This window comes from Rhopalosiphum maidis, chromosome 2, assembly GCF_003676215.2.
Source record: "Rhopalosiphum maidis isolate BTI-1 chromosome 2, ASM367621v3, whole genome shotgun sequence".
In the NCBI taxonomy this organism is placed as follows: domain Eukaryota; kingdom Metazoa; phylum Arthropoda; class Insecta; order Hemiptera; family Aphididae; genus Rhopalosiphum; species Rhopalosiphum maidis.
In genome coordinates this window covers 40,886,026-40,913,590 of record NC_040878.1, presented here as the reverse complement: position 1 = coordinate 40,913,590, position 27,565 = coordinate 40,886,026, and the positions used below count along the sequence as shown (strand labels likewise).

The 27,565-nt window shown below is 25.1% G+C and overlaps 2 protein-coding genes across 2 annotated transcripts; one reads left to right on the top strand and one right to left on the bottom strand.

Moving 5' to 3' along the window:
* LOC113551609 lies at positions 1–19,951 on the bottom strand. Its single transcript, XM_026953955.1, has 6 exons — positions 19,388–19,951; positions 1,810–3,383; positions 1,592–1,728; positions 1,337–1,527; positions 1,001–1,267; positions 1–155 (listed from the first exon to the last, which is right to left on the bottom strand). Exons 2-4 carry the CDS (start codon positions 3,373–3,375, stop codon positions 1,452–1,454), a joined length of 1,779 nt encoding a protein of 592 aa, XP_026809756.1. The 5' UTR covers positions 3,376–3,383; positions 19,388–19,951; the 3' UTR covers positions 1–155; positions 1,001–1,267; positions 1,337–1,451.
* On the top strand, positions 6,910–27,311 carry LOC113551608 (long-chain fatty acid transport protein 4-like). The gene is made up of 12 exons (XM_026953954.1): positions 6,910–7,232; positions 17,604–17,757; positions 19,400–19,637; positions 22,341–22,611; positions 22,737–22,938; positions 24,980–25,172; positions 25,820–25,963; positions 26,102–26,236; positions 26,305–26,371; positions 26,512–26,602; positions 26,667–26,823; positions 26,888–27,311. The coding sequence occupies exons 1-12, from the start codon at positions 7,045–7,047 to the stop codon at positions 27,040–27,042; spliced, it is 1,995 nt and encodes a 664-aa protein (XP_026809755.1). The 5' UTR covers positions 6,910–7,044; the 3' UTR covers positions 27,043–27,311.
* The last annotated feature ends 254 nt before the right edge of the window (positions 27,312–27,565 follow it).

Genomic DNA, 27,565 nt, shown 5'->3' with positions numbered 1-27,565 from the left:
TATAGATCAGTAATTATCTGATTGTAAAATTAACTAATAGTAATAAAAATAGTTTAAGTAACCTTTATAAATTATAATGAATACATTTTAATGAGGGATCATGTACTGCAAATAACTGTAAACACTTAATTCTCCCAAGCATTGACAAGCAGCGTCTAAAAAAAATATATCATTAGTAAATTTCTATGAAATAATCCTTATATATTATGTATACAATTAGCAGTTATGAAGAATAATATTCAGAAGCCAGGATAAAAATATTTTTCTTTCTGATTAAGAAATACATTGCATGTTAATGGTAAATTATGGTGATTTAATTTCTGTATTATAATACTAACTCAACATAAATAAGTATAGATTAGTAGTTGAAGTATCTATTAGTTAATTATTGATTAGTATTATAGTTTTACAGTAAAAATATTGTTTTGCTTGGATGGTGTTTTAAGTTTGGAATAAGTAGACAGACTACATTACTATAAGTACTTATTGTTATTGCTTTGTCAATTATATAATTATAAATTTAATAATTTAAATACAAATACATATATTTGAACACCTGTATAAAATATTAATATAAGGATTATTTAATTCAAGTGCAGATTCAGGCATATGGTGGCACTTGAGCAGAAAATATTGTAGGGCTTCAAATAAACTATAAACAAGTCATTACATTTTTTAATTATTAAATAATATTTTCATCTCTCTACTCACAAAACTATACACAAGTAGTTTTAATTCTATATTCTATATATTTTTTTTAATATGTGTATATTTAAATTAAACTCATTTTTGTACTTAATATTAAATAATTACAAAACTGTGGGGGCCTTGGACTGCAGTCTACTTAGCCCTTCTCTAAATCTGGTCCTCTTTTGATTAATTATTTAAGTATAAAGTATGTTTTATTTAAGCATAGATTAGAATATTTTAGATTTAAGATTTATTAGATATAGATAATTTAGTTCTTAATAAACAAAAATAAATGATTGTAATGTTATACCTTTAGAACAATTGCATTTCCATAAAATTTTATTTTGAAATACAGTTGTTAATAATCCATTGGCATCTCTAAAATTTTCTTTGAGAGGCCTAGAGATGGATTCTGAGAATTCAATTACTTCAACGTGAATGATGCCAACAAACAACAATAATTCAGCAATTTCAGATTTAATTGTCAACCATGGAGAGTATATACGTATTATACTATTCTTGGCAACATTTATAGAACAATTGTCTAGAATAACTAACACTTTTTGAACTTCCTTATCTGTAACATATTACAGTAACAATATTTATTGATTTAATTTAATAACAACTATTATTCTAACTCTTTTACCAGATTTTATGTAGTAACAAAGTAGGACAATCATTCTAAATTCCATCCATGCTTCAATAACATTTAATAATGCAGTTTCACCTTGATTTGGCTTATAACTTTTAGACAAGCTCTTCTAATATTCTCGAATACGGGCTTCAGATTTTTTACGATTAATAAGATCTCGAAATTTTCCACTCAATCCATCCTTACTGTAAAAGATATTAAATATTTTAATAATTATTTATGTTTTTTCAAAAAAATCAAGAAACTTACCGCATTTTTTTACGTTTTTTAGCAGAGTCAAAACAATTTGGTGATGATTGGCTATTTTTTGATTTTCTTCTATTTATTTCGGGTGAAAAAATAATATCATTTTCGTGAATAACTCTAGGTGATTCTACGGCATCAATCTACAAACAAAAGCAAATTATACATATATATATATATATTAACCATACTATTATACTTGTACTATAACTTGAAATACACACTTTAAATGGCAGTTCATTGACAAAAGACTGTATTGGAGAAGCTATAGGTTCAAAAAAATTTGGTACTGTTGTGCCATCAATATTCGGTGGAGTTTGAACAGATTGAATGAGTACCTGACAATTTCTTTCATGCGGAGTTGTAGGTGATTGATCGACTTCAATCAATGGAATGTATGGACTTAAAATGGTTTCAGGAGAGTATTGGATTGTGGAATTCTCCAAATTAATTGATTCATGTTCAGGAGTGGCAGGGATTACGTTTATTTCGGAAGAATGTACAAACGATATAATATTGTCTTCATTCTGATTAAAAAGTTTTGCTCTATGAGGCATAATTATTTTTGAATATTCTTTAACTGTATTTTTGGTAAGTTCTTTTGTATTCAAAGGTGAATGTTCTAAAGAATTATTGAAATGATATCTTTGATTATCGTCATTAATTATACATGATTCTGCTGGTCTTTGATTCTGATGTTCTTGTGATACAATCGTTGATTTTTTACGTTCCGTGCAGTAACTTTTTATATTTAATTCAGTTACAGGATACTCCAAAATATTTTCTGTATTGATAATATCTATAGAATCAAAATTAATTTTACTTTTAAAAAATTCGTTTTTGACAATGGTTGATATTGTTTCAGTACTTTTCTGAATTTCATTTTTTGGTAAATTTATTTTACTTTTTCCATAGTCTAATGTTTTATATTCTGATACTTTACTCCCACTGGTATAGTTCTTGATCTTAGTTTTTTTACTATAAATCCAGTTTTTATTTTTTTTTTCGTTTTTTTTTATAGGTGATGTAATTTTTTCGGACGATTCAATAATATCTTCAGAATGTACAGAGTTTATTCTACTTATTTGCGTATTTACATTTTTATATTTTTCATTTAAATTTTCTGGTACTTGTACAGTTGGTAACAAACACTTACAACTATCGTAACTAGAAATAGTAGCTTTATCCAAATTACTGTACTTAACGTACCGTTGTCGATTTGACATAATCACGGGAGATTTAGAATAATCAAAACCTTTAGTGTGTGAATTTTGTTGATCTATATTATGCGATGATTTGATGACCGGTGCATCATTAACAGTATGTAACGACGGAAATTCACTTTTTGTTTGAAATAAACACTTTTTCGATTTATGAATTGTAAAATCTTGATTTCTTATTATTCTTTTTCGATTTGATATAATTTGGGAGGACTGAGTAAGTACATTTAATTGAGATGTTTTGTTTATATTATAAGTTCTTTTTCTTAAGTTAATTGCATAATCAAAAGTTTCAGAAGGTTTCTTGTTTTCTCCTGGGCTTGAATGTTTGTACACTTTTTCATTTTTATTGTCTTGGAACAAACTTCTTTTTACACGTTTGTGAACATGTTCTATTTTATTTTCGTTAATTTTGACATCCAGAGATTTAACCGATTTTTTAACTTTTTCAACACTATCTTCTATATTAATTCCTTTCAATTCTGGTAATAATTTTGGTTTATGAGTACTGGTATTTCTGTTCCAAATAACTTCTAACGGCTTAAAAGATGAATGCTTTGGATTTTCCATTTCTTTTTCTACAAACATGAATACATTATATATAATTAGATATTCAAGAAAAATGTAGAAATTATTTATAGTCTTTAAAATACCTATTATCTATTTATTAAAATATTTATAGCTATGGTATGTCAAATGTATATGGGTACGGTACGCTATATCAATGGTCCCCAAACGTTTGGTCACGTTAACAGTTTTAAATATTTCAATATTTCTTTAAAATAAAAAATATATATCTTATGTCTATATGCATATTTTTTATATATATATATATACACGAGTATATTTTACAGTATTATCTGTGTAATATTATTGTATATTGATGTTCGAATTAATTTTTATCATTAACTATTATCTGCGACGATTCGAGTGTATCAGTAACAAATAATTTGTCGTTACGACGCTGCTGACTAACATGAATTATAAACAAACGGTTATTACTTTATTAGTATGTTGTGACCGTTGTGGGTTGTAGGTCACCAAAATGGCAAAATTTAAACGTTTTTAAAAATATATAGTGTTTTTAGTGAATAATTTAGAAACCTCTGTACCATATAAATTATATAAGAACGATACGTTTATTGTTTAAAACATAGGTTAAAAAGGTTGTACAATAATTGCACCGATCAATTTCAAACTAAAGATGAAATTGTTTATACTGACGTTCGAAGACCAGGAAAATATAGGTTTTATTAATAATTGATATCTAGTAATAATCACTGAAAAACAATTTTCAAAGCAGTACATATACTTACATTATAATATATTTTACTGTTGCATTATGATAATTTTTATTAAATACTCGTATATTATTAAAATTCATACTTTTATTGGGTACTTACATACTATTATTATCTCAATATTATTTATACAAAACCATTTTGAAAAATAACTTCTCAAATAATTACTAGGTATGGTAACCAATATTAGAGTTCTTTTATACAATTTGTGATAGATAGAAAGAGAATTCAAATACCAAATGAAGTGTTCGTGTTACGATTTTAATAAATCATTTTCTCAGGAATCTCATTTTTTCTAAATTAAAACGATTGTATTCAAATAATATTAATATAAACATTTCAATACTGGTAAAATATTAAAAAGAAAAAAAATCCCTAAACTATAGGTACCTAGCTATAAAAACATTATCATTCTGGACTGTAAATCTTAATTACCATAAAAAAAATACTATTGGCAAAACTAACATTATATATTTTTTAATTTTTGGTTAATTTATTAGAACACACATATTCATATCTTATTATTCAAATATTATGATAAAACTACAATTTAAAGCCAAACCACATATACTATTTGCATTAAATAAAATGCTAACAGTATGTAGATTAAAACATATCGTGAACTTTAATAACCTATGTTTGTGTAACAATGAATATAAATATAACACGCATATCATTAACTATAATGCATAATCAATACAAATAAATACATATTGTACCTTGGCCAGAATACTAAATTTCCAATGAAGTGCAAAGTTTCAATTATTAACTATATAAATTTTTTGTTTAATCAAATATCATCTTTTACAACGTATTTCACATAAACATTAGTACATATTATTATTAAAAGCTATAGTATACACATATTGTTTTAAATAATTAGTTCGTATACCATAAAAGACGAATTATTTTATGTACAGATGACAATCCATACATTTTAATCATTTCATAAACACTATTATAGTGTTAAACGAATTTATTGTTCTTAAAAAAATAATAAAAACATTATATTAAGCATACTGAGACCAAATCACAATTTAGCTAAACGCTTAAAATATACACGCCGAAGTGTAGGTATACAATATATAGGTAATCGTATTAAACTGTTATAAACATGAGTCATGTGGTAGGTATATAATCTGTAATCACTAGTGATAGCCTATATAGTGTATATTCTGTATAGCCATAAATATAACAATAATTTTTAAAGAAATTATGTTTTGTAAACAGGGGCGGATTTAAGACACTGCGAACTATGCGGCCGCATAGGGCGGCAAAATTATGTTGAATATTTATTTTGATTTTGTAAAATTAATATATTGATACGTATAGGTACTGTTAAAATGCATAGCTGGTATCTAATAATTTAGTTTTTCTACTTATGGGTATATATAATCTAAAAAAAACTGTATGAATGTAACTATATATAGTGATTTTTTATCATAAAACACTCATTATTTCAAAAAGTATTCATGTTTTTGAAAATATTTTTTCACATAGTTTCAAGTTATTAAAAACAACGTTTTTAATAAAAAATTATATTTTTAAATATTATTTATCCTTATATTTTTTTAAGTTTTTTACTTTTTTGAATGACAGCATAATTTTAATTTGATATTCCAAAGCAGAATAATTTTCTGAGTATTTTTTATACATAAAAATCGAATTTAGGGCGAGTAATTAATGTGTTATAAGTATTTAAAGTTTAGATGCGCGAAATGGAGCGGTGCAGAGTTACCCCGCAAAATGTTTATCCACTACTCCGCTTGTCTAAACTTTAAATACGTATAACTCAATATCTACTCGTCCTAAATTCGATTTTTATGTATTGAAATACTCAGACAATTATTCTGTTTTGAAACATATGAAATTAAAACTATGTTGTCATTCAAAATGTAAGAAACTTAAAAAAATATAAGGATAAAAAATATTTAAAAATATTTTATTTTTTTTTAATAAAAACGTAGTTTTTAACAACTTGAAACTATGTGAAAAAATGTTTTCAAAAACATGAATACTTTTTGAAATAATGAATGTTTTATGATAAAAAAATCACTCTGTATAAAACGTTCCTATTATCTGGCAGTTGTTCGAAAACAATTAGAATTTAGAATTTTAAATCTTTGTACCTATCTTTATAACTATATTATTGGGTCCATAGTAATAAATACATTTAAAATTACCGATATGATTTTGAAGCAGAGAAATAGCTTTGAAAAATAACATTTTCAGAAATGAGTAATGTTTATATTGATTATAATTTATAATACAGTACAATGAGTCATGTACTACCAAATACTTTTTTTTACGATTTAATGTATGTACATTATCAAATGATTTGACCAACCACGGAATTCAGAATGTTTAGACAGATCAGCTATATTGTTATTGATAAAAAATAATTTTATAATTTGCTTTTTACATACCTATACTTTAGCGCTCAAAATAGTTAAATCCAAATTTTGTATTTTTCTAATTTTCATATAATACATTTTTTCAAAAACTTAAAAAAATACTCATTAGGCATTTCAATATTAAATAAATATATTAGGGAAAAATGATTATTAATATAACTGTTATGGGTATAATGATAAAATGGATAAAATATATTTTAATGAATAATATCTGTTTAGTATTTAGTTTAAAACGACTTCAAAGGTTAGTATATAAAAATATTTTTTATAATTGATATTTGAATTTGATATGGATGCGTACCACCAGATGTCGCTGTTACAATTATATTACACAATATATATATAACTATACAGTATGTGGTATAGCATTAGTACATCCGCCAGCTGGCCAGTCACTCACCGGGACCGGGCAACTGCCAACTAGTGGTTAGTCGTTGCACAGTTATCACGGTGTGCACGTGAGGGTAGAGTAAATAATCGGGAAAATTATTTTTGATTACATTTTTGTTATAGTATCCTTAATTATGAATAAAGACAATCAACAAAGTGTATCATTTGTTTTGCTCACAGCTTTTATTGCTGTAGCTGTTATGTTAATCATCCTCAATTATTGTATACTTTGTATAGTTCCAGTTTTGAGTGCATTATGGTTAATAATCAATTATTGGAATTTCTTGGTCAGAGTTTGGCAAACACTTCCAAGGGACGCAATGTAAGTAAACAAAAAAAATACAGAATTTACTAAACATTTAAATGACTCAGGCTGTATCAAATATTCGTCCATTTTTAAATACATTTGTAATTGTAAGTTGTATAACTTTTATAGATTTATGTATAGAATTATCAAACATTGAATATATATTTAAGCTATAAATAAAAAAAATCGGTTTCAAAAATATGCAAAGTGGCCAATGTCAGATGAGAAAATATCAGTGTTAAATAAAGTATAAAATTTGAAGTATAAATATAGTTACACAATGAATGATACAGAAATAACGTAAACATATTATAATATATTATCAAATTTCAATACCAATTACATATAAACATATTTAATGAATAAACAATATTATAAATTTATATATGATAAAATCTATGACTCACAGTAATAAAATATATTATAATAAACAAGTGCAATATTTTCTAACAATTATATACACGTTTATAATACATGTACTGGAAAGAAAAATAGTAAAAGATAACAAAATGCATCAGTTATTTGTCAAAAATTGAAAACTATTGAATATTTAATATGTTTAAATTTAATATAAAACGTTTAACGATTATTCGATTAACTTTAAATTTTGTTAATTAATAAATAAATACGATTATACAAAAATCCCACACGTAATATATTGATCTAATTTCAAAAGTTGTTTATGTGTTTAACCATCAATTATAACTAATTAATAAATAATAATATATTTATAATGTTTTGTCTGAAATTATCATAACAAGTTTTCGGTTAATTTGTATAAATTGTAAAGACCTATAATTTTAAGGTCATAAAGATATTATACAGGTCAAAAATGTAAAGGTTACTTACAATATTTTTATGAAATAAATAAATAATGATATAATAGATAAATGCGGCAATGACGAAATCAGAGGGAAGGCACAATAATGTCCCTAGTATTTTTAATTTAATAAACTAATAAAGTAAACTATGTAGTTAAATATTATGATTATCATATTATTGTACCAATTTTAAAATAAAATCCGTGCAAAGAAGACATTACGGATAAAGCAGTTTTACTAAAAAATGTAAAACCAAAAAACCTGGACTAGATAAAAAGCCGATAATTGGTACTTCTCTGCATCATGGCTTCGTTTACATTATATTGGTTGATAGTGATATATTATTTGTGGTACATTTGAAAGTAATTAAAAAATTAATTTCTATCGAAACACAATTTTGTGGTGGGGTTCGAATAACAGCACTTATTTAAGATTATTAAAATACATTAATGGTTCTTTAAAATTAATTTATGAGATGTATTAGTAATATATGTAAAATTAGAATAATATAATATGCTTAGTTTATGTTCTTAACCATCAATAATAAGAAAAAATAAAACAAAACGCTCAACATTTTATACTCGATCCAAAGCTAAATTTCTAGGATTACTATATTTGTTTACTGTAATGTTAACTAAAACTCGATTTATAATAAAGAACAATTTCATACGTTGTATATTTAATAATTTTTCGAAGTTCTTAGGTAACTTACGCCTTTCTTTTATATACGTATCTTAAGGATAAATTAGTAAACAGGAGAACTCGCTTCGTTTATTGAATAGTATGTTTTTAGTAAATATATATATGATGTAGATAGTAGGTGTCTTGTTAAGGTAATAATGTGTTAAGTATAAACTAACTGCACAGCAATATTTATGGTAAGAAGTAGATTCTGAGCAAAGGAGACTAATGGATTAACATCTATTTCTAAAGATAGTTTAAGCTATATTTAACTTTTAGGTATTATTCTAAAGCCTTATACCTAAATTTGTTCCAATCTTTAAATTAAATTAACATATTTGTTTTGATAAGAGCTCCATGATACATACTAGTATAGCAGTACTATACAATGACCTTAAAATCACTATTCTCTAGATCAGCATGTCAAATACGCGGCCCGCGACTTATTTTTATGAGGCCCTAGCCACATTGAAGCAATGTTAAAATATTTAATTGTTTAAAATAAATTCAATTATTTGAAGAATTTTTTTTTTTTGCTGCCCACAAAATGTTTGGTATTGATGTTTTGAACCAAGTAATACTTTGAGTTTTATATATCTGCTCTAGATTAGTGAGTCTAGACTATCTATACTTGTTTCAATTCATAATAAAACGTTCCACTTTAATACTATAAATCACCCTAATCTACTAATATCTTATCTTTCTTTATTTAAATTCCCGGATAACCCTTACGAAATTTTAGGATGTCATGCAACCTCTTAAACAGTTAAAAATATAGGTATACATTATATACATATTAATATAATCTAATCCAATCAGTTAAGCTAGAGTAGTGCCCCCCTATCATGTCATCTAGTGTTTTGTAAACTTGCACCAAATTTACTCATTATTTTTAATTTTAAAGAATGTAAATTACCATGTTGATTTTTTTACTAGAAATTTTGAGTGAAGTGATGATTGTATTGAATATTGAGGGCTGTTATCACTTCTTGGAGCAGTAACATTTTTTGGGAGGTTTTTGGTACCAAATTAGATCAAATTGATACTTTGGGAGTGAAGGGGGAGGGGTCAAAAGTAAAACCAAAACGCAAAGCTTGTTTTCAACCAAATAAATTTTGTGTTATTTAGAGAATTTAAATCGTAGAAACTTGAATTATTTTACTATTACTTAAATTATCATTTTCTAATATTAAGATTAGTTTTAAGCTATTTTCGCATATTTTAAATTTTCGAATTATTTTTATTTTAAGTGTTGATCAAATTTTAAGAATTAGTCAAAAAGCTTGAAAATGTTATACGAAATCCCACAGATGTTTTTATATAAATTTAAACTATTACTATGAGTATAAAAAAATTAAAAATAACATAATTATAACAATATAATATTCTAATTTTTAACTATGTTGTAATGTCAAGGCTAACTATTATTTTTATGACGTCACGGTACACTTCAATAGTCTCAATAACGATGATTACAATAAAATAATAGTATATTCATTATATATTTTAAAAGTAAATGTTATTTTATAAAATAACTATTACAATAATATTACTATTTACCATGAGGTATAAGCTATAAGTGTTATAATCATCATTGTTTTATATTTTTTAAATAACAAGTAAAATTAAAATAATATTTTAAAGGTAACTACATTTCACACAAAAAATTCACGTGATAATGTTATGGTATGCTACATAACAACTACCTTCATTTGATCACTTTCACTTGGAATCATTATTCATTATTTTATATAGTTGTTTAACAGCACGTACCGTTTCACCTACCTTCTACAATTTACAAACCGTAGTTTTAGTTTGTAAATAAATATTATATAATTAATTCAATGTATTTTATACTACCCTTATTGTGTAAAACTATTTTTTTTTAATTTATACGCAAGAAAACGGTTAAAAATACGAAACAACATTTAATTCATAAATTAATGAAAATACATAATATTATTTGAATTGTATTAAAAAACCTACCATTGGGCAATAGCCTTGAAATATAATTGAATTAGAAATCAAAATCACAAGTTACCTACGCTAATCTTTCAAAAAACTCTTGCATGCATATACTATTATACATTTATGCATATATACATAGACATTTTGAATTAGTGACCATTTTTTAAAACTATTGTACCTACATAGACTACATTTTGTTATCTTAAACACACGACCTTCATCTTCAAAATATTTATTTAAATTATTTATAATTAGAAAACAACACAATAAAAGCTTAATCATATTTAGTTTATATTAAGAAGTATACATACAATATAATCTATATCATTAAGTGGGAACATAAAGAGAAAGTTTTGTTAACTAAAATTTTTTTAAATAGGTTTTGTAACAGTTAATAAGAAATATGATAGATAGGTAGATGAGATATAAAATAAATTACATAATATCAATTGTTTATAAAAAGTATATAGATAAAGGAAAAAGTACAATTTGTTTTGTAATATTCTCAAAAATATGATAAGTGGGATAATACCATTCAACTAATTATAGAATATAGACACTATAGTTTGAAGTCAAAAAAAACATTAGACTTAAATTGTCTTTATTCTTTTAACGGATTTTAAATTCACAAACACAATTATTGTTCTCTGAATAATTTATTAGGAAGGTACTAAATAAGAAAGGTTAAATTTGTGACTAAATAATACATATATATATATATACACATGACTGTACTCAAATCTCATTATTTTTGGTAATTTTGAACTTTTTATTCGTGATTATTTAAGTTTTAAGTTAATAATAAATAGAGATGACTTTCAAGCATTCGCATATTTTTTCTGGTTAACTTTCGTATGCAGAGTAAGTACACAATACATTTTACAACGTTTGAGACCAAATAAGTTTTAGTGCATATTTTGAAATTGTTGGGTTTAAAGGACATATTTTTGATTATAAGAGATCTAAAATTAAAAAAAGATTCCAAATCAATTTAGTATAATAAAATAAGTAAATCAAATTTAGTTACAACTTATAGAGAGATAATATAAAATTATTTAAATTAAATTTAAATTTTTAAGGAAAAAAAATATTTTTAGAACTATAAATTTTAGCGTTTAATTTTTTTGGGTGCATATTTAACTGCATATTTTTAATTTTTGGTGCATAAGTATATAATTTTAAATGCATATTTTTTGATTTTTTAGTGCATGAAAGTCCTTGCTCTAAATTAATAACCTTATCATAGTATAAGTTAACATCAATATAATCTACTTGAGATTATAATTAGAATATCTCAATACATTTTAAACGCAATTTACTATCTTTTACTCTCTTTATATATATTTACTTTGTAGTATATTGTATAGATTCCTACTTAAATAAATTATTATTACAATTTTCTTTATAAAGTAATTATTTTTAGAATTCCGTAGGTATATTATGGCCTAAAAGTATTACTACATTGGATATATTTGCATATGTGTTGGTTATTATTCATTCTTCAATTATGTATATAATATAATATATTATATTGATTCAATAAGTTTAAATAATTGCATATGGCACTTATGTATGAAATTTTTTTATTTAAAAGTTTCATCGATATTTTTAAACATGTACTTATAAAAATAATTATCAAAAATATTCGATAAAATAAGATAATTTAACTAATTTTTACCGTTTAAAAAAAAATAATAATAACAGAAAGATATTAGATAGTTTACGATATTTATTTATTTAGATATTTTAAATAGGATATTTCTATACGTGATTCATTTAACGTTAGACATTCATTATTTTTATATTTTTAGAAAACATTAACAATTTCGCAATTATTTCTATTACAATTAATTTTAAATCGTTATCATGTTTTAAGTTCAATTCTTTTGATGTACATTTTACATTTTTAATTTCATATTCCTAAATATAATATTACTTGGAATATTTTGATCTACAAAATTCAAATTTAGGATGAGTAGTTTACTAGTTTTAAGTATTTAAAATTTTTATGAGCGGAGTAGTGTACTAAGATTTTACGGGGTGCCTCGGTACCACTTCATTCATCAAAACTTTAAATACAAATCTCATATCTACAATCTACTCATCCAAAATTCAATTTATTTTATTATTTATTTTTTTATTCATCGAAGTATTCCAAAAAATATTTTGGTTGGAATAAAGAATTTAAAATGCATATTGTCTTAATTTATTTTATTTTTTAATGATAACAATAAAAATAGTAAAAACATATTTTTTAAGAAAAATTTTATTTTTAACGATCTTAAAATTATGTAAAACATATTTTCAAAAATGGTAAAAGTTTTTGAAATAATGAATATCTTACGTGTTATGTTAAATGGATTTTTCAGTAAATAGATACACAGTACACACGAGCATAGGTATTTAAATCATTTAAGGTGCCATACAACAAATATTATATTATAGATTCTATTTTAAGCGTGAAATGTATATATTTCATACCTATTTTTAATATCTTTATAACTATATCTTAATCTATGAATAAAAATATTAAGTTTAAGAGAGTAATCGATAATCGATTTTTTTTTAGATACCCTCTCGAAGGGTTACGTTATGGTTTTGTATTTTAGTTTTTTAATTATATTATATTATTTAATTTAGTGTTTAATAATATTTCAGAAATTTTATGATTGTCACGAAAAATATGCATTGTTTGCTGATGTATTTATTAATAAATTATTTTTATTGTGTTAATCAAATTATTTATAAATTCCTAGACATTTTGGCTTTAATAAATTCGTTACCAAAATGTTTGAACTTTTTTAAACCGTTGGTAAATTCTACAATTAAATTTAATCATTTATCTTATTCAAAGAATTTTTTTATAATCATAAATAGCCATCAGTAAAAATGTTGTATAGTAATACATATATAATTTTAACGTACATAGATCATAAGTACTATTTTTTTAAATTAAAATTATCAATTTTTAGTTATGTAATAAGATACCTAATTATATTAAAGTATCAAAATAATAATATATTTTTATACTCTAGCAAGGATTCTATTACCTAATATATTTATTTAAACATGATACACGATGTTATAGGGACCGTTCAATTATTAGAGTAGTTACCTTATTTTGTTATGATGTGTCTATTTAACAATCAAGGACGATATTCATATGGCTGTGGCCTGTGAATTATACAGAGTGATTTGATTGTTTATCAATAATGTATATACTAAAAACTAATGTCAAACTCTTTATTATACTTCAATATGATATTTTTTATTGGTATAGTGTACACTATACCTCTAGATATATTATAATTACTGCAAGGCTGTTAATTTAATGCACTTAAAAACTATTAAATATGTACTAAATACTATCAAAATATACTTGAATATGCTCTAATTTCTCAAAAAAATGTAAAAAAATTCTTATTATTCTTTTTATTATTATTTTTTCATTATAATTTTTTATTAATTTTACAATTCAACAAAGAAATCAACGCGAATAAGAATAATACTAGAACACAGGTACGATGCACGTTGATCAATGGATCGCAACAAACTAAAAACAATTGTCTAACGATTTTTTTCATCCCTTATGCACGATTGATATCAGTAAATTAATTTAATCTCGACTTCAACGGTACAATATAGTCAATAATACATTTTAAATACCTGACTAAAAATAGAATAACACAAAAAATCATTAAAACATGCATGTATATGCCCCAACCCATGAAATATGCAAAAATAAGATTTGGTATTTGAACTATAAATAAGTCAAAACAAATTTTGGCTGAATCCATTTTATTATACAGTGTAGTAAATAAAACATGCAAATGCATTATATCTACAGCCTTGATAATTAGTATAATTTATTACGTTTATGTATTAATAATTAATATGTAAATAATTAATATAATTGGTTTCGCCAAAGTGAACTATTTAAGTTGCATTTTAATTTTTAAACATCTAAAAACAGTTGTAACTTTGATGATTAATTTACTCCTTGAAAATTCATTACTTTTAATACATTTTGTACGATAATTACAATAGAACTACTGCGAAAGTCAAAATAATTGTTTTACGCTAAATATCAAGGATGAATGGATGACCCTTTACGTTTGATTAAAAAAACACAGCAGCAATTTAAAAGTCCATACTATTTAAAATCCTTTATAACTTTTAAGTTTTAAGTCTAATCAATCCAATTCCTGATAATAGAATGATTCTGAATAAGACTGTCACTGTGCCTGAACAAAATTTGCACTACATTTGAAAGAAAGCCGAGAACACGACTTCAGGGTTTTATTTATATTATTATATTCTATAAACCAATAATAAATTGATTTCTTCACAATAATTACGCTTCTATTTCTTATAAGCTACTTAAGAGGACGCTACACCCGCACGTGTTGTCTCTGTCTTATACACGCGTAACATAGTTAAAAACTGTTTTGCATGGGACAACTTTACTCCCTCGATATTTCAACCAAAACAACCAAAATTACTTTAATTTATAAGGTAATAACTTTACCTGTGTCGTAGCGTTTTAATTTTGTTGATAACATGAATGCAATTAAAGTTATCGGTTTGAGAACTTTAGGTTTTTTCATTTAATTATTAAAAATTATTTGTTACCACTATCAAAAAAATTAAAACGCTACAACACAGGTAAAGTTCTTCTCAATGCTATTTAAAATTTTAGTAATTTTGATATAAATATCGAGGGAGTAAAGTTGTCCCGCGCAAAACATTTTTTAACTAAGTTACGAGTGTACAAGACAGAGACAACACATGCTGGTATAGCATTATAATAGTACGCCAAGTATAGGCAATTTTTATGCAGCAATAATTAACTATTTGTGTACGTAGTTAAAGAAACTAAATATTTCACTTAGTATTCAAAAGTACTATAACAATACACGTAAAATTATATTTAAATTGATAGAAAGTTTGAATTTTTAATAAGTAGAGCTTAGTGAGCAAGTTAGTGCAAACTTTATAATTTAGATATCCTAGAAAAGGATTGAAGGTACTTAGAAATCAAAATTATCATAAGTTATACAGTATATATAGAATCAAAGATAAGTTATTGTGCATTGCTCAACATAGTACCTATTAGTGACTAATAGTTATGATATGGATGATCAAGTATGTATTATTTTTAGGTCGCACCGCATGTTCAACGTTTTTGCGTGAACACTCTCGCCGCCCCCTAACGCCCAAAATTAGTTCACCGCCCACTGGGGGGACGATATCGCTCTCGTTGAGAACCACTGAATAGATGATAGATGTATAAGGCCGTAATGGGAGGGTTCAACACCCCTACCCCCGAAATTTTCTCGCTTTACACAAACGTAGAAATTATTTTTATTTCATCATTATTTTATACACCGCTCACTAAGATTTGTATAACCCCTACCTCGAAAATTTGGCTTAGATCATACATGTTTACATGCTAAAGTAAAAAAAACCTAGATAAAGGGTTATTCACAAATATACAGTGGTTTGTCTATGAATAGGCGCCTAGGCTGAATATCTAGCCTAACATAGCTATGTTTAAATCAGTTTGTTTGTAAAAAAAACAGAAACCGTAGAATAAAAACTGATATTACCAATATTAGAGTCCAACTATCTAATTTATCACAAAGTCATGCATCCAAAAAAGTAAAAACAGTAAATGTCTATATAGATCATAGAACGAATATAATGCATACTTAAGAATTTAAATTCTCAATAATTGTGAAAAAAAAATTTAACAGTATCTAAATAAATACATTTAAATAGGTGGTTTTTATATTTAACTCTCTATTAGATTTACATATATTTTTCTATTAAGAACTATAAAATAAAACATCTTCATAAATACAAACATACCATTGTAAATCAAAAGGTTAATTGCTCTACTTCAATAATTATTTTCATAAAAATACAAAAATATGAAGCCAGGTGGTTTGCTCGGTAAAAAAAAAAAGTAATAGTTTCACTGTTTATTTATACAATGGTTTATTTATTTAACTTTAAATAAATAGGTAGGTACTTTAAAATTTAAATATCAAGATTCATAAAAGAATTTCTGAGAAAGTAAAATGTCTAATCAATTATGTACCTACTTTTATTTATACATTGACATATTGTTTACATTTTATATTTTAATATGTCTTATAATATTTATTTATATGATATGAACAATATCAGTGATTAAGAAATAAGCATATAAATAGAAAGTACTATACCTATCTAATAAATATTAGGTACTAATAACAGTAATAAGTAAAAACCATTAGTTTAATATATTTTGACCAAATAGTCATTTAAATTAATTTTTAACATAATTGATTCTAGTTATGTAGATATTATAAGTGTCTATTGTTAAATAGTGTATAAGAATTTAATCTGAGTAATATAATCAAAATTAATATCACCTTATAAAAATGTATTTAGATAGGTTATTAAAAATGTAATGTCCCATTTAGTGACAAGATAGAACTAGACATGAAAGTCTTTAATTTTAATTGGTAATGAGCTAATAAATTATGCAGCAAGGCAGAGGTTTCTAAACTTTTTTCACTCATTGCACCCTAAGGTATTTTCTAAAAATCCAGAGGCATCATATAATAGTGTATATCCAATAATTATGTTTGTATTTATAATTTTAGTTTTCTTTAGTAAGGCATAACCATTTTACACATATATATTTTATTAACAAGTTAATTAATTGAGCATGTATGCTATATCTTTCATAAACTCATTTTATTAAATTATGAAAAATATGTAATATGTACTCATTATACTCGTATGATTGCTTTATACTTAAAATACAACACTCCTAATTCAAGTTTGAAACACTCTGATTGAGAACCTTTGAATTTGGAGATAGTATTATAGAAGATATAAATAAAAACATGTTTTATTTTTTCAGATTAATCAAAGACTATTCAACATATTTTATCAAAATAAGAATATGGAATTTATTAGGATGCGACACTTATGCTAAAATTTTTAAAAGAAATGTTGAAAAACATCCTAATAAAATAGCATTTAAACATGAAAGTTCGTCATGGAGATATATTGAAGTAAATATTACTATGATTACAAGAAATCAAAGTTTATAATTTAAAATAAATAACAATCGCTATCATATACAATATAATACATAATATGTGTACAGTGTACTTCCTATTATTTGCATAATATATAATGGATCTAAATATTAAATCTATTAAATACCAAAATTAAAGCTAATTGGTTGAATTGTGAAATGTAATATTTTCATTCATTTAGTAGTATAACCAAGACTAATTTAAAGTACCTAATTAAATATTAAATCCAATCTACAAAAACTAATAACTAATATGAATCATTTGATATAAGTAGAGTTATGTTCAAACACGTCGATTCATGTATCAATACAAGAATAAAAATGTGATGTATTAAGTATAAAAAAACCATTAATTAAAGTTAACTTAGAATACAAAAATACAATATGTAAGACATAAGAAGATGAGTGGTGTTGAGACCCAACTCTAAAATACTGATATCTAAAACTGTGAGTGATGTTACAAATTGCCTTTGAACACCTCAGATATCCCTAACCGTCTGTCGAACTCTTGCATTGGTATCCTTTTTACATGATCTGAACATAAAAAGTGGTGACCGTGGTGGGGGTGACTCTACTGCACAAGAGGTCTTATAACATGATTTAGTATGCTTGTCAACTCACTTCCTTATCCGTGGAACTTTGATTTTCGATTTTTTCAAGAAAAGACATGTAACTATACTTTAATAGTTAAATTTATAACATTTGATTTATATTATAAATATCATAGGTTCGTAACAGTAGTTTGGACATAATTTTTAACATTTAAATTGATTGTGAATAATAAAATTAATATCCTAGTTAATTTAAAGAAATTAACGTAAATTATCACTTGCACATATTGTTATTATTTTAATTACTTTAATTTGCTTAACCTATTTAAATATAATACACTGTTCTTTTTTTTTTTTTAAAAAAAATTAAAATATTAATTCATTAAGAATAATTGATTATATAAATAGAAATAATTATTTTAATGACTAATATTTCCCAAAAATTAGGTTTTATAAGATAAATTAATCAATGATATTTTTGCAGGTATGTACATATTGTACACAAAAAAAGTCTACAGTTATCAATATTACATATATTTTTTACTTTTACATGAAATCCTAAAATTTTTGGTGAGAGAGAATTCCTAAAAACCTCTGTATACATGCTTGTATTTTTGTATTCAATCTTTTAGATTACATAAGTGAACTTATTACTATATAAAATGATTAACACTTCTTTAAAATATTAAAATTACTTTTGGTAAAGCTTAGGTATGTATACTTACAAGTTAATTTTTCACCTTTAAAAATTACTAAATACCTATCTACTAACATTAATTATTAAATTGAATCTAAACAGGTTAGTAAATAATTAAGAAAATTACTGGAATAGTTAGTATAGGACTTTTTTTAAAACATAAAAAGAATAAAAGATTTTTATAATTCTGTCAACAGCAAGTCACAAATACCTATATTAAAAGATTTTCAAATTATAGGTATACACTTTTCCAAAATATATAATATTTTTTATACTTTTATAATTTAGTTATTAACAAATATATATTAGCAACACATCAAATATACTAAAGATAATATTATAGTTTTGATACTTACAATTGTTTTTAGGTAGAACAGCTTAGCAACCAAATTGCCAATTATTTTAAAGAGCAAGGACTTAAACGAGGTGATATTGTTGCTTTGTACATGGAAAGTTGTCCAGAATATGTATGCATTTGGCTTGGTTTGTCTAAAATTGGTGTTATAGTAGCTTTAATTAATAATAATCTACGTGCTGATGCATTGGCACATTCCATAAAAGTATCAAATTGTTCAGCAGTCATAATCGGCAAGGAACAAATTGATGGTAAGTAGATATTTTCATAATCTTCTATATTTTGCAATGGTAAGCAATAAAACACAAGAATGTGAAATTAAAAAATATAAGACTATTTGTTTGTATATTGAAATATGTAGAAATTTAAATTATAAATTGAATATTATTATTAAACTCAAATTTTTAATGTAAATGGGTATTTAGTATACAATGACAATTCTTACTTGCAACTAAACAAATAATATTAAATTGAATGAATATTTTTAACACTATTCTTGGGTTGTTAATGATTAATACTTAATCGTTCCCAATGAATTAAACTACATGCACAGCACGATCAGCAAGTCAACAGTTAACAACGTTAACACTATGGCCAGAGTGTCAGTCAGTTGTTCTCAGTACTATAATACTATTATCAAACCACATGTAAATTATGAATACATGATATCAGTATAAGAATGGCGGCAATTTATTATCATTTATATTTAATTTTTGATAAGAAAAAATAGTAATAACCACGATGTAGAAAGCACTGAACTACAACTGTATACAGTATGGAGTTCAGTGGTAGAGAGAAATCTTCTTTAAGTTATATTTATAATAACTTGTAAAAAAAATTAAGAAAAATTAAAAAATCAGAAGCAAAGTCAAGATGTACAACGTAGAGTAGTTAGAGACGTCTGTCGACATTCGACCACAGTTATAATGTATTATGTAAAGACATTATAATAATACCGACTTGGCGACTTATATTAGTTATATTTAAATAGTTACGATATTATAGTTAGAGCTTAGAGTTATAACTAACTACATGATATCTAGAAGACGATTAATAACGTCTTTATAATTGGATATTTAAGTTAATAGTTATGGAATTTTTCAGTATAGTTTAGGCGTGAATAGGTACAATTTTTGTTTTCTCATTTTCTGTTTGAACAATAATCAGAAACGATCTCAGAAAAAAATCGTGGGGGTAATAGTCTTCAAAATTGCCGACTAAAATTAGAAATTCCAAATTGTTGATAACTATTAAATTATCTTTAGTTATATTTATATAAGTAGTAAGTACTATACATTTTTAATTTATTTATTACCTTATGTTTCAATTTTTAGTTTCAGTTAAATTGTTAAATTTGAAGTAAGAAATAGTAAAAATATCTAATTTATTACCTATTTTTAATTCATATTTGAATAAAATAAAATAAACTAACATAAAGAACAGTTAGTTATTTTAATTCATCACTAATTATTTATTATTAAATTATCATATAATTGAAAAAAAAATATTATAATAAGTGCTTCAATTTATTTTTTTATACACGCAAAAGTATTTAGGTATTTATTTCTATAATAATTACTTGCATTGCATCAATTATATTCAATTTCTATTCGCTTCCGACTTTTCTGTGAGTGCTTTGAGTTTATACAATGAATTTTTCATAAACATAATTGAAACTATAAAATCAAATGTTGTTATTTTTTAAAACAGAGCTAATGGTTGGCTTTTGGTATTTCTATCACGAAAGTGGTTACGTTTAAAATATTTACTATTGTAAATTAATAATTCTAATAAATCATTAATATAATAAAATATATATTCCATAATAATATAATATATAGGTAAATAACATCAAGTTTTGAATGAATAATGCCTACTAGCCTACTTATAAAAATTAATATCGTCAATAATAAATAATACTCTTAAAATTAAATGGGTAAATATTTAAATGATACAAGCTTAATAAAAAGTCAAGTCTACTAATTTGATTATTATTTATAAAATATAAATAAACTTGTAGGTAAACAGGGCTTGTAAGTTTATATAGCCTCGATTATATCATAATCGACAAGGTATAAATAGTTGTAACAAAAATTCAAATACATGATTGAAATGACCAGGGGCCGGTTTTAAATGAAAAATTAAAATTTACAACTCATGGTGCTTTTAAAGTCCCAGTAAAACAGAATCGAATAAAATATGAAGCTTATCGATTATGATAGACATTGACACATTGATGGTACCTATATATTTTTGTTATTCCCTTTACTGGCTTCAAATGGGTGCTCCAAAATGCATAACTTTGGTCCTCTTTCCATCGTGACATTTAGGTTGTTATATTGTGCCGAATCTTGAAGTTTCGCTATGTTTTTGCGGCTCCGTTTCAAGCTCTCCATAACCCGTTACGGAAATATTGAGTTTAAATAATATTAAGATTTTAACAGTTTATTTAATTTTCCTCTCCTCGTTTTAAAGTAATTTAGTTTAATTCAAACGAAAATAATTTTCATTTTGTCGACTGAAAATCAAATATTGCCGAGTGGTGGAGGACGACCCCCATGACCCCCCCCCCAATCGGTTCGTCCCTGATAATAATATGTATTGAAATGATCAAACATAATTCAGACCCAGCTATTTGTAAAAGACAGTAGAATGAAGAGCTCAGTTTTAGTTTATTGAACAACACATTTGTAAATAAAACAGTCTTATTATTTTACCTAATGCATATTGGCTATTTGTTAGGTATTACTATATTATTAGGTACATATTTCAGGATTTGTGAGCTTTATACCTAGATAAATAATGTGTAGTAGAATAGTAGCATAATCTAATAAATAATAATCTTGAAATGTTAAGAAATAGGATCAAATTGATTTTATTTTTTATTTATATTTATATATTGAAACTTGAAATAAATAAACATATATAATTATTTATTTATTTTTTTTTTATAGCGTTAGCAGAAATTATTAATACAACTACAGATGATAAATTGAATAATCTGTTCACTAAATCAAATGTATACATAAAAAATTACATTGACAACACTGCATTGATTAACAAGCCAATAAGTAAAGCTATTAATCTCGACTATGAATTAAAGGAAATATCAAAAAGTGCCCCTGAAAAAGATATTTCTGAAGGTAGTTCAAAAGATCAAATGCTATATATTTATACATCAGGAACGACGGGTATGCCAAAGGCTGCTATTATGACCCAATCAAGGTACCTTCCCAAAAACAAATTAAAGTTTAATATATTATTAACGACCTTTTATTTATTTAAATATTACTATACATATTACTGTTACTACTTATGAAGAATATCTAATTATTTCTTAACTTTATCAGAGCTATCTATATGGCGATGGGTGCTAAATACATAGCTGGAATATCTGAACACGACGTTGTGTATACTCCGTTGCCATTGTATCACACTGCTGGCGGTATCTTGGGTGTTAGTTCTGTCCTTTTAGGAGGTTCAACGTGCGTTATAAGGTCCAAGTTTTCAGCATCTAACTATTGGACTGATTGCTTAAAATACGAATGTACAGTAAGTATAGAAACATGTACAAGGTAATTTATTGAAGTGTCTACACTAATTATTTCAAACATTTTTTTATAATAACTTTTACATAGTTTGTTGTCATTTCTAAACACTCAAAAATATTATTTTTTGCCCTAATTGCATTAATTGTTTACCTACTTTTTTATAACGACATTAAATATTTTAGATTCTGAGTGAAGCTATAAATGTATATATGATTTTACAATGATTAATTAACCATTTTTATAAATAAGTATTCTAAATAATTCTAATGAATTGCTGTTATTTTTATTACACTTACTTAGGTACTCGTGTAGGTCCATGTTTTTGGGAGTACTTTCTAAACATAAAAAAAAAATAAAAAAAAATATTAAAGGAATTACTATAAGGATTTTTTCCTTTTACCCTGCAAGACTGTTGGTAGCATTATTATTATATAGCTACTACAGGTAGGTAATAGTGGCGTATATAGGAATTATTATCATTATGGTCCAATTGATCACTAGTATATGATTGCATACACAACTGGTGCGTTTTTAGGTGGTCGGGTGGTTTTAAATATGACATAAATAATAAAAATAGAGGAATTTTAATTTATATAAATACATATTTATTAATACATTATACATATGTAGTAAATTAAACATTTTTCAACACTTGATTGAATCTGAAATTACGTCAATACGCCACTAACAGGTTGGTTAAAAATGTTGTTTTACAGCTTTTATTTAAAATTCTTTTTATAAACGTTACTTTGTTATTTTGTAATTGCACTACATACAACTGCAGTTATTAAACAATCAACAAAAATATATTATGATAGACATTTTCTTAAAATAATAAACAATAAAACATTAATATTATAATATGACAATAAGTTTACTATCGTTATTATTAAATATGAAACGACAATATTTTATATATGGACACATTTTAAAATTATAAGTACCTATCTATCAATCAGGTCACATCTCAGATAATATAATCCCAAAAAATAACTGATACAACGCACAAAACCTCGAGTTGCTATTCGAATAAATTAGTCTTATTATCGAATTTAATTTTGACAAGTAACTAGTAAATAACCAACATTTTGTTTTCAACACTATTTAATTTCCAAGACCGTTACTGGGGTAGAGTCCAGTGGTCCGGATCCCCATCGCCCGAAATTTTTAAAAGTAGAAACATTTTATTGGTGAATGTAGTTTAGGTATTTACTATAAAATTCCAGTATCTATATAAAAAAAAAAAAATATTGGACCCCCCCTCGAATTTATTTTTCAGTAACGACCTTGTGTATTTCATTGTATTTTCACGAATATTTTATAAATGTAAAATGATTAGTGTAACGTATAGTAAAAACACTAAACCCTAAAATTCATCCACTACGATGCGGTAAGAAAAGAGTTATTGACAAAATCAAATTAATATTAAGTATACCTACCTAGATATGTGTGGTATTATAACATACTACATACATAGGTACATAAGTAGCCAGGTAAATAGGTGCACGTAAGGTAAGTATCGCGTATCGGTTAATTTTGTCTATACGACTATACATAATAGCCCAGGACTTATGTAAATAAAATACTATAATCTGGTATGTGGGTTACCCCTGTGCTGTTCTATAAAACCGTTTAAGGAATCTACATACCAACAACGGCTAGAATAGTTAATTATGGATTAATATTTCCGGAGGCGTGACAAAAATATTGTGTGGCAACTGGCAGTGGCTCGTGCACGCGGGAAGGCAATTTCAGTCTTGTGCTGCAAACGTCAACTGCTACTGAAATAGCCGACTTCCCGCCATTGCAACACAACCATAATATACTATTTAAATATTTTTCCTTTTGAATATCATCAATTTATGTAAAATAAAATGTGAATTAAAGTTGGAATTTAATGAAGTAATAATGTGTGTACACTTCAATTAATCACCTTTTATTGTATCACCAAACCACACTTCTAATATATTATAATTTTATTATTTGACCATAAATATTATTATACAGGCATACTTATATTCTAATTCAATATTACATTAAAGGTTGCACAATATATTGGTGAAATGTGTCGTTATTGTTTGGCTTCACCCCCATCTGAGGCCGACAAAAATCATCAGGTCAGATTAATTTTGGGAAATGGTCTTCGACCTCAGATATGGGAAGATTTTGTTACACGGTTTAATATAAAGAAAGTAGCAGAATTCTATGGAGCCACAGAGGGAAATGCTAATATGAGTAAATACAATATTAATTATTTTAATAATTATAATTAAGATACATTCTTAAAATTTGACATCACATTTTTAAACTGAAAACAAGGTTCAGGGATTATCACTTTTATAATTTTAAGATTCTGAGCTGTTATGAATTACTTGATTTTATAATGGTTTTTCTTCTTTTAATCTGTTTTTTAACAATATATTTGGGCTAAGAAATAGACCAAGAAATGCTCCAAATTATGCTAATAGCTTTATATAGTACCTATATATTATATATTAAAAATGTCAATAGATACTAATAATAGGTAGGTACCTCTGTACCTACATACATTTTCCCCTAGTATGAGCAGAAATTACAAAAAATATTAATTAAATTCAAACAAATTATTTTCAATAGGTATTGATTTTAAAATCCAATAAATTATTGTTTTTAAATCCATTATTATAATCTAAAAATTTGATATACCTACATGAAGTGAGCCCCTTTTCCTCCAATTTCTATAATAGCTTTATTTTTATTTTAATGTCAATTTCATAATTTAAGTTAATTTGTATGATAAAAATATTTTTGATAATAGATTGCTAAAGAAAAGATCCTTCCCAATTAATAAATTTTTCTAACATTAAGATATTGTAAGTTATATAATATTTATTGTTTTTTAGTGAACACTACAAATAAAGTCGGTGCTGTGGGATTTATCCCATTTATTGGAGAACCATTCTATCCTGTCACATTGATACGTGTTGACCCAGATACTAATGAACCTATTCGAGGAGAAAATAATCTTTGTATTAAATGTAAAGTTGGTAAGATTTTTGTTTAGTTTAAATAATTAAATGTACCTACATCATAAGAGGTATGACAAAGATTTTCAATAAATTTCTTATAATACCTACACGTAAGCATTAAAGCTATCTTTTAACACAATTTATTTAACTATATAGGAGAGCCTGGATTATTGGTTGGAAAAATAAGAAAAACAACTGAGAATTCTTTTAGTGGTTATGTAGAGAAATCAGCTTCTGAGAAAAAAATCATCAAAGATGTTTTTAGTAAAGGAGACAAAGTATTCAATTCTGGTAATTTTTTAGTATACATTTTATTTAAAAAAATTATCAAAATTTTAATGATATAATTTAAAATATAGGTGATGTGCTAATTCGGGATGAACTTAATTTTTATTACTTTAAAGACCGCACAGGAGATACTTTCAGGTAAATTTAATGATATTTACTATTTACCGATTGATAGGGCTACCAGTTAAAAAATGTCAATATTAACTCCTCTAACAGATTTCTTTTTCAATAGTTTAAAATTCTAAGTATTATTTAATTGATTAAATTATATTTGATAGGTGGAAAGGTGAAAATGTTTCTACATCAGAAGTGGAGGCTGCTATTAGTAATATAGTTAAATTAAAAGATTGCATCGTTTATGGAGTAGAAGTAATTTACGATATTAAATAATACTTTATATTTGTATTTAAATTATTCTATCAATTTTATATAGATACCACATACTGAAGGAAAAGCTGGAATGGTCGCCATTGTAGATGAATCTAGTGACTTAGATTTGGATAAATTATCTGCTGGAATTAACAAATCATTACCAGCCTATGCACGACCACTATTTTTGCGAATTGTTAAGACACCTGTGTCACTAACTGGTTAGTTTATTTTTCATTTAGTCTTTTAGTAATTTTAACCATACTAGTTTATAAATATGTATAGGTACGTTCAAGATGAAAAAAAATGATGTTCAAAACGATGGATTTGATCTAACCAAAGTTGCTGAAGATCCTTTATATTTTAATGAAGGAAGGAAGTTTGTTCCGCTCACCCAAGAGTTACACGACAGCATTGTAAATGGAGCAAAGAGATTATAAACTGTTTTAAAACTATTGTACATTAAGTATTGGTTTGAAAGGGATTTACATTTATGTTTTTAGTAATACTATGTATGATCGAATTGTTGTTTTCCTAATTGACTTAGTGATTTGTATCATACAATACTAAAAAATAAAACCAAAGACTTTAACATTTATTAGGGTAAAAGCTGTGATTCTTTTTTGTACGTCAACTATACAATAAGTTTGGTTTGTTACGATATTTGATCATTATGTATTTTTTAAATAAAAGTTTATTGTTATAATAATTGGTATTATATTACTGGTACTTACTAGTCTAAAATTAGATTTCTTTGTGTACAAATTTACTGTACACAGTTTTATCGAAGTTACTACTAAAATATTAATAACATTGTAGTATAGGTCTAATAGTGTTAATAAAAGTTTTAGCCAAGAGAAAATATAAAATTTTACTTTAGTTTATATGTGACAATTGTTGAGATTAGATCAAATTATATTTTTGTGAATTTTTCTTATTTTTTTGTGATAAAATGTTTATATA

Bases quoted from the DNA above. Each gene is read 5' to 3' on its own strand.
- LOC113551609 (XM_026953955.1), bottom strand. From the start codon at position 3,375: ATGGAAAATCCAAAGCATTCATCTTTTAAGCCGTTAGAAGTTATTTGG. The intron at 1,729-1,809 runs GTGTGTATTTCA...TTTTGTTTGTAG, and splicing joins TCAATGAACTGCCATTTAAA to ATTGATGCCGTAGAATCACC. The intron at 1,528-1,591 runs GTAAGTTTCTTG...TATCTTTTACAG, and splicing joins AAAAAACGTAAAAAAATGCG to TAAGGATGGATTGAGTGGAA.
- LOC113551608 (XM_026953954.1), top strand. From the start codon at position 7,045: ATGAATAAAGACAATCAACAAAGTGTATCATTTGTTTTGCTCACAGCT. The intron at 25,173-25,819 runs GTAAATACAATA...ATTGTTTTTTAG, and splicing joins AGAGGGAAATGCTAATATGA to TGAACACTACAAATAAAGTC. The intron at 26,824-26,887 runs GTTAGTTTATTT...AAATATGTATAG, and splicing joins GACACCTGTGTCACTAACTG to GTACGTTCAAGATGAAAAAA.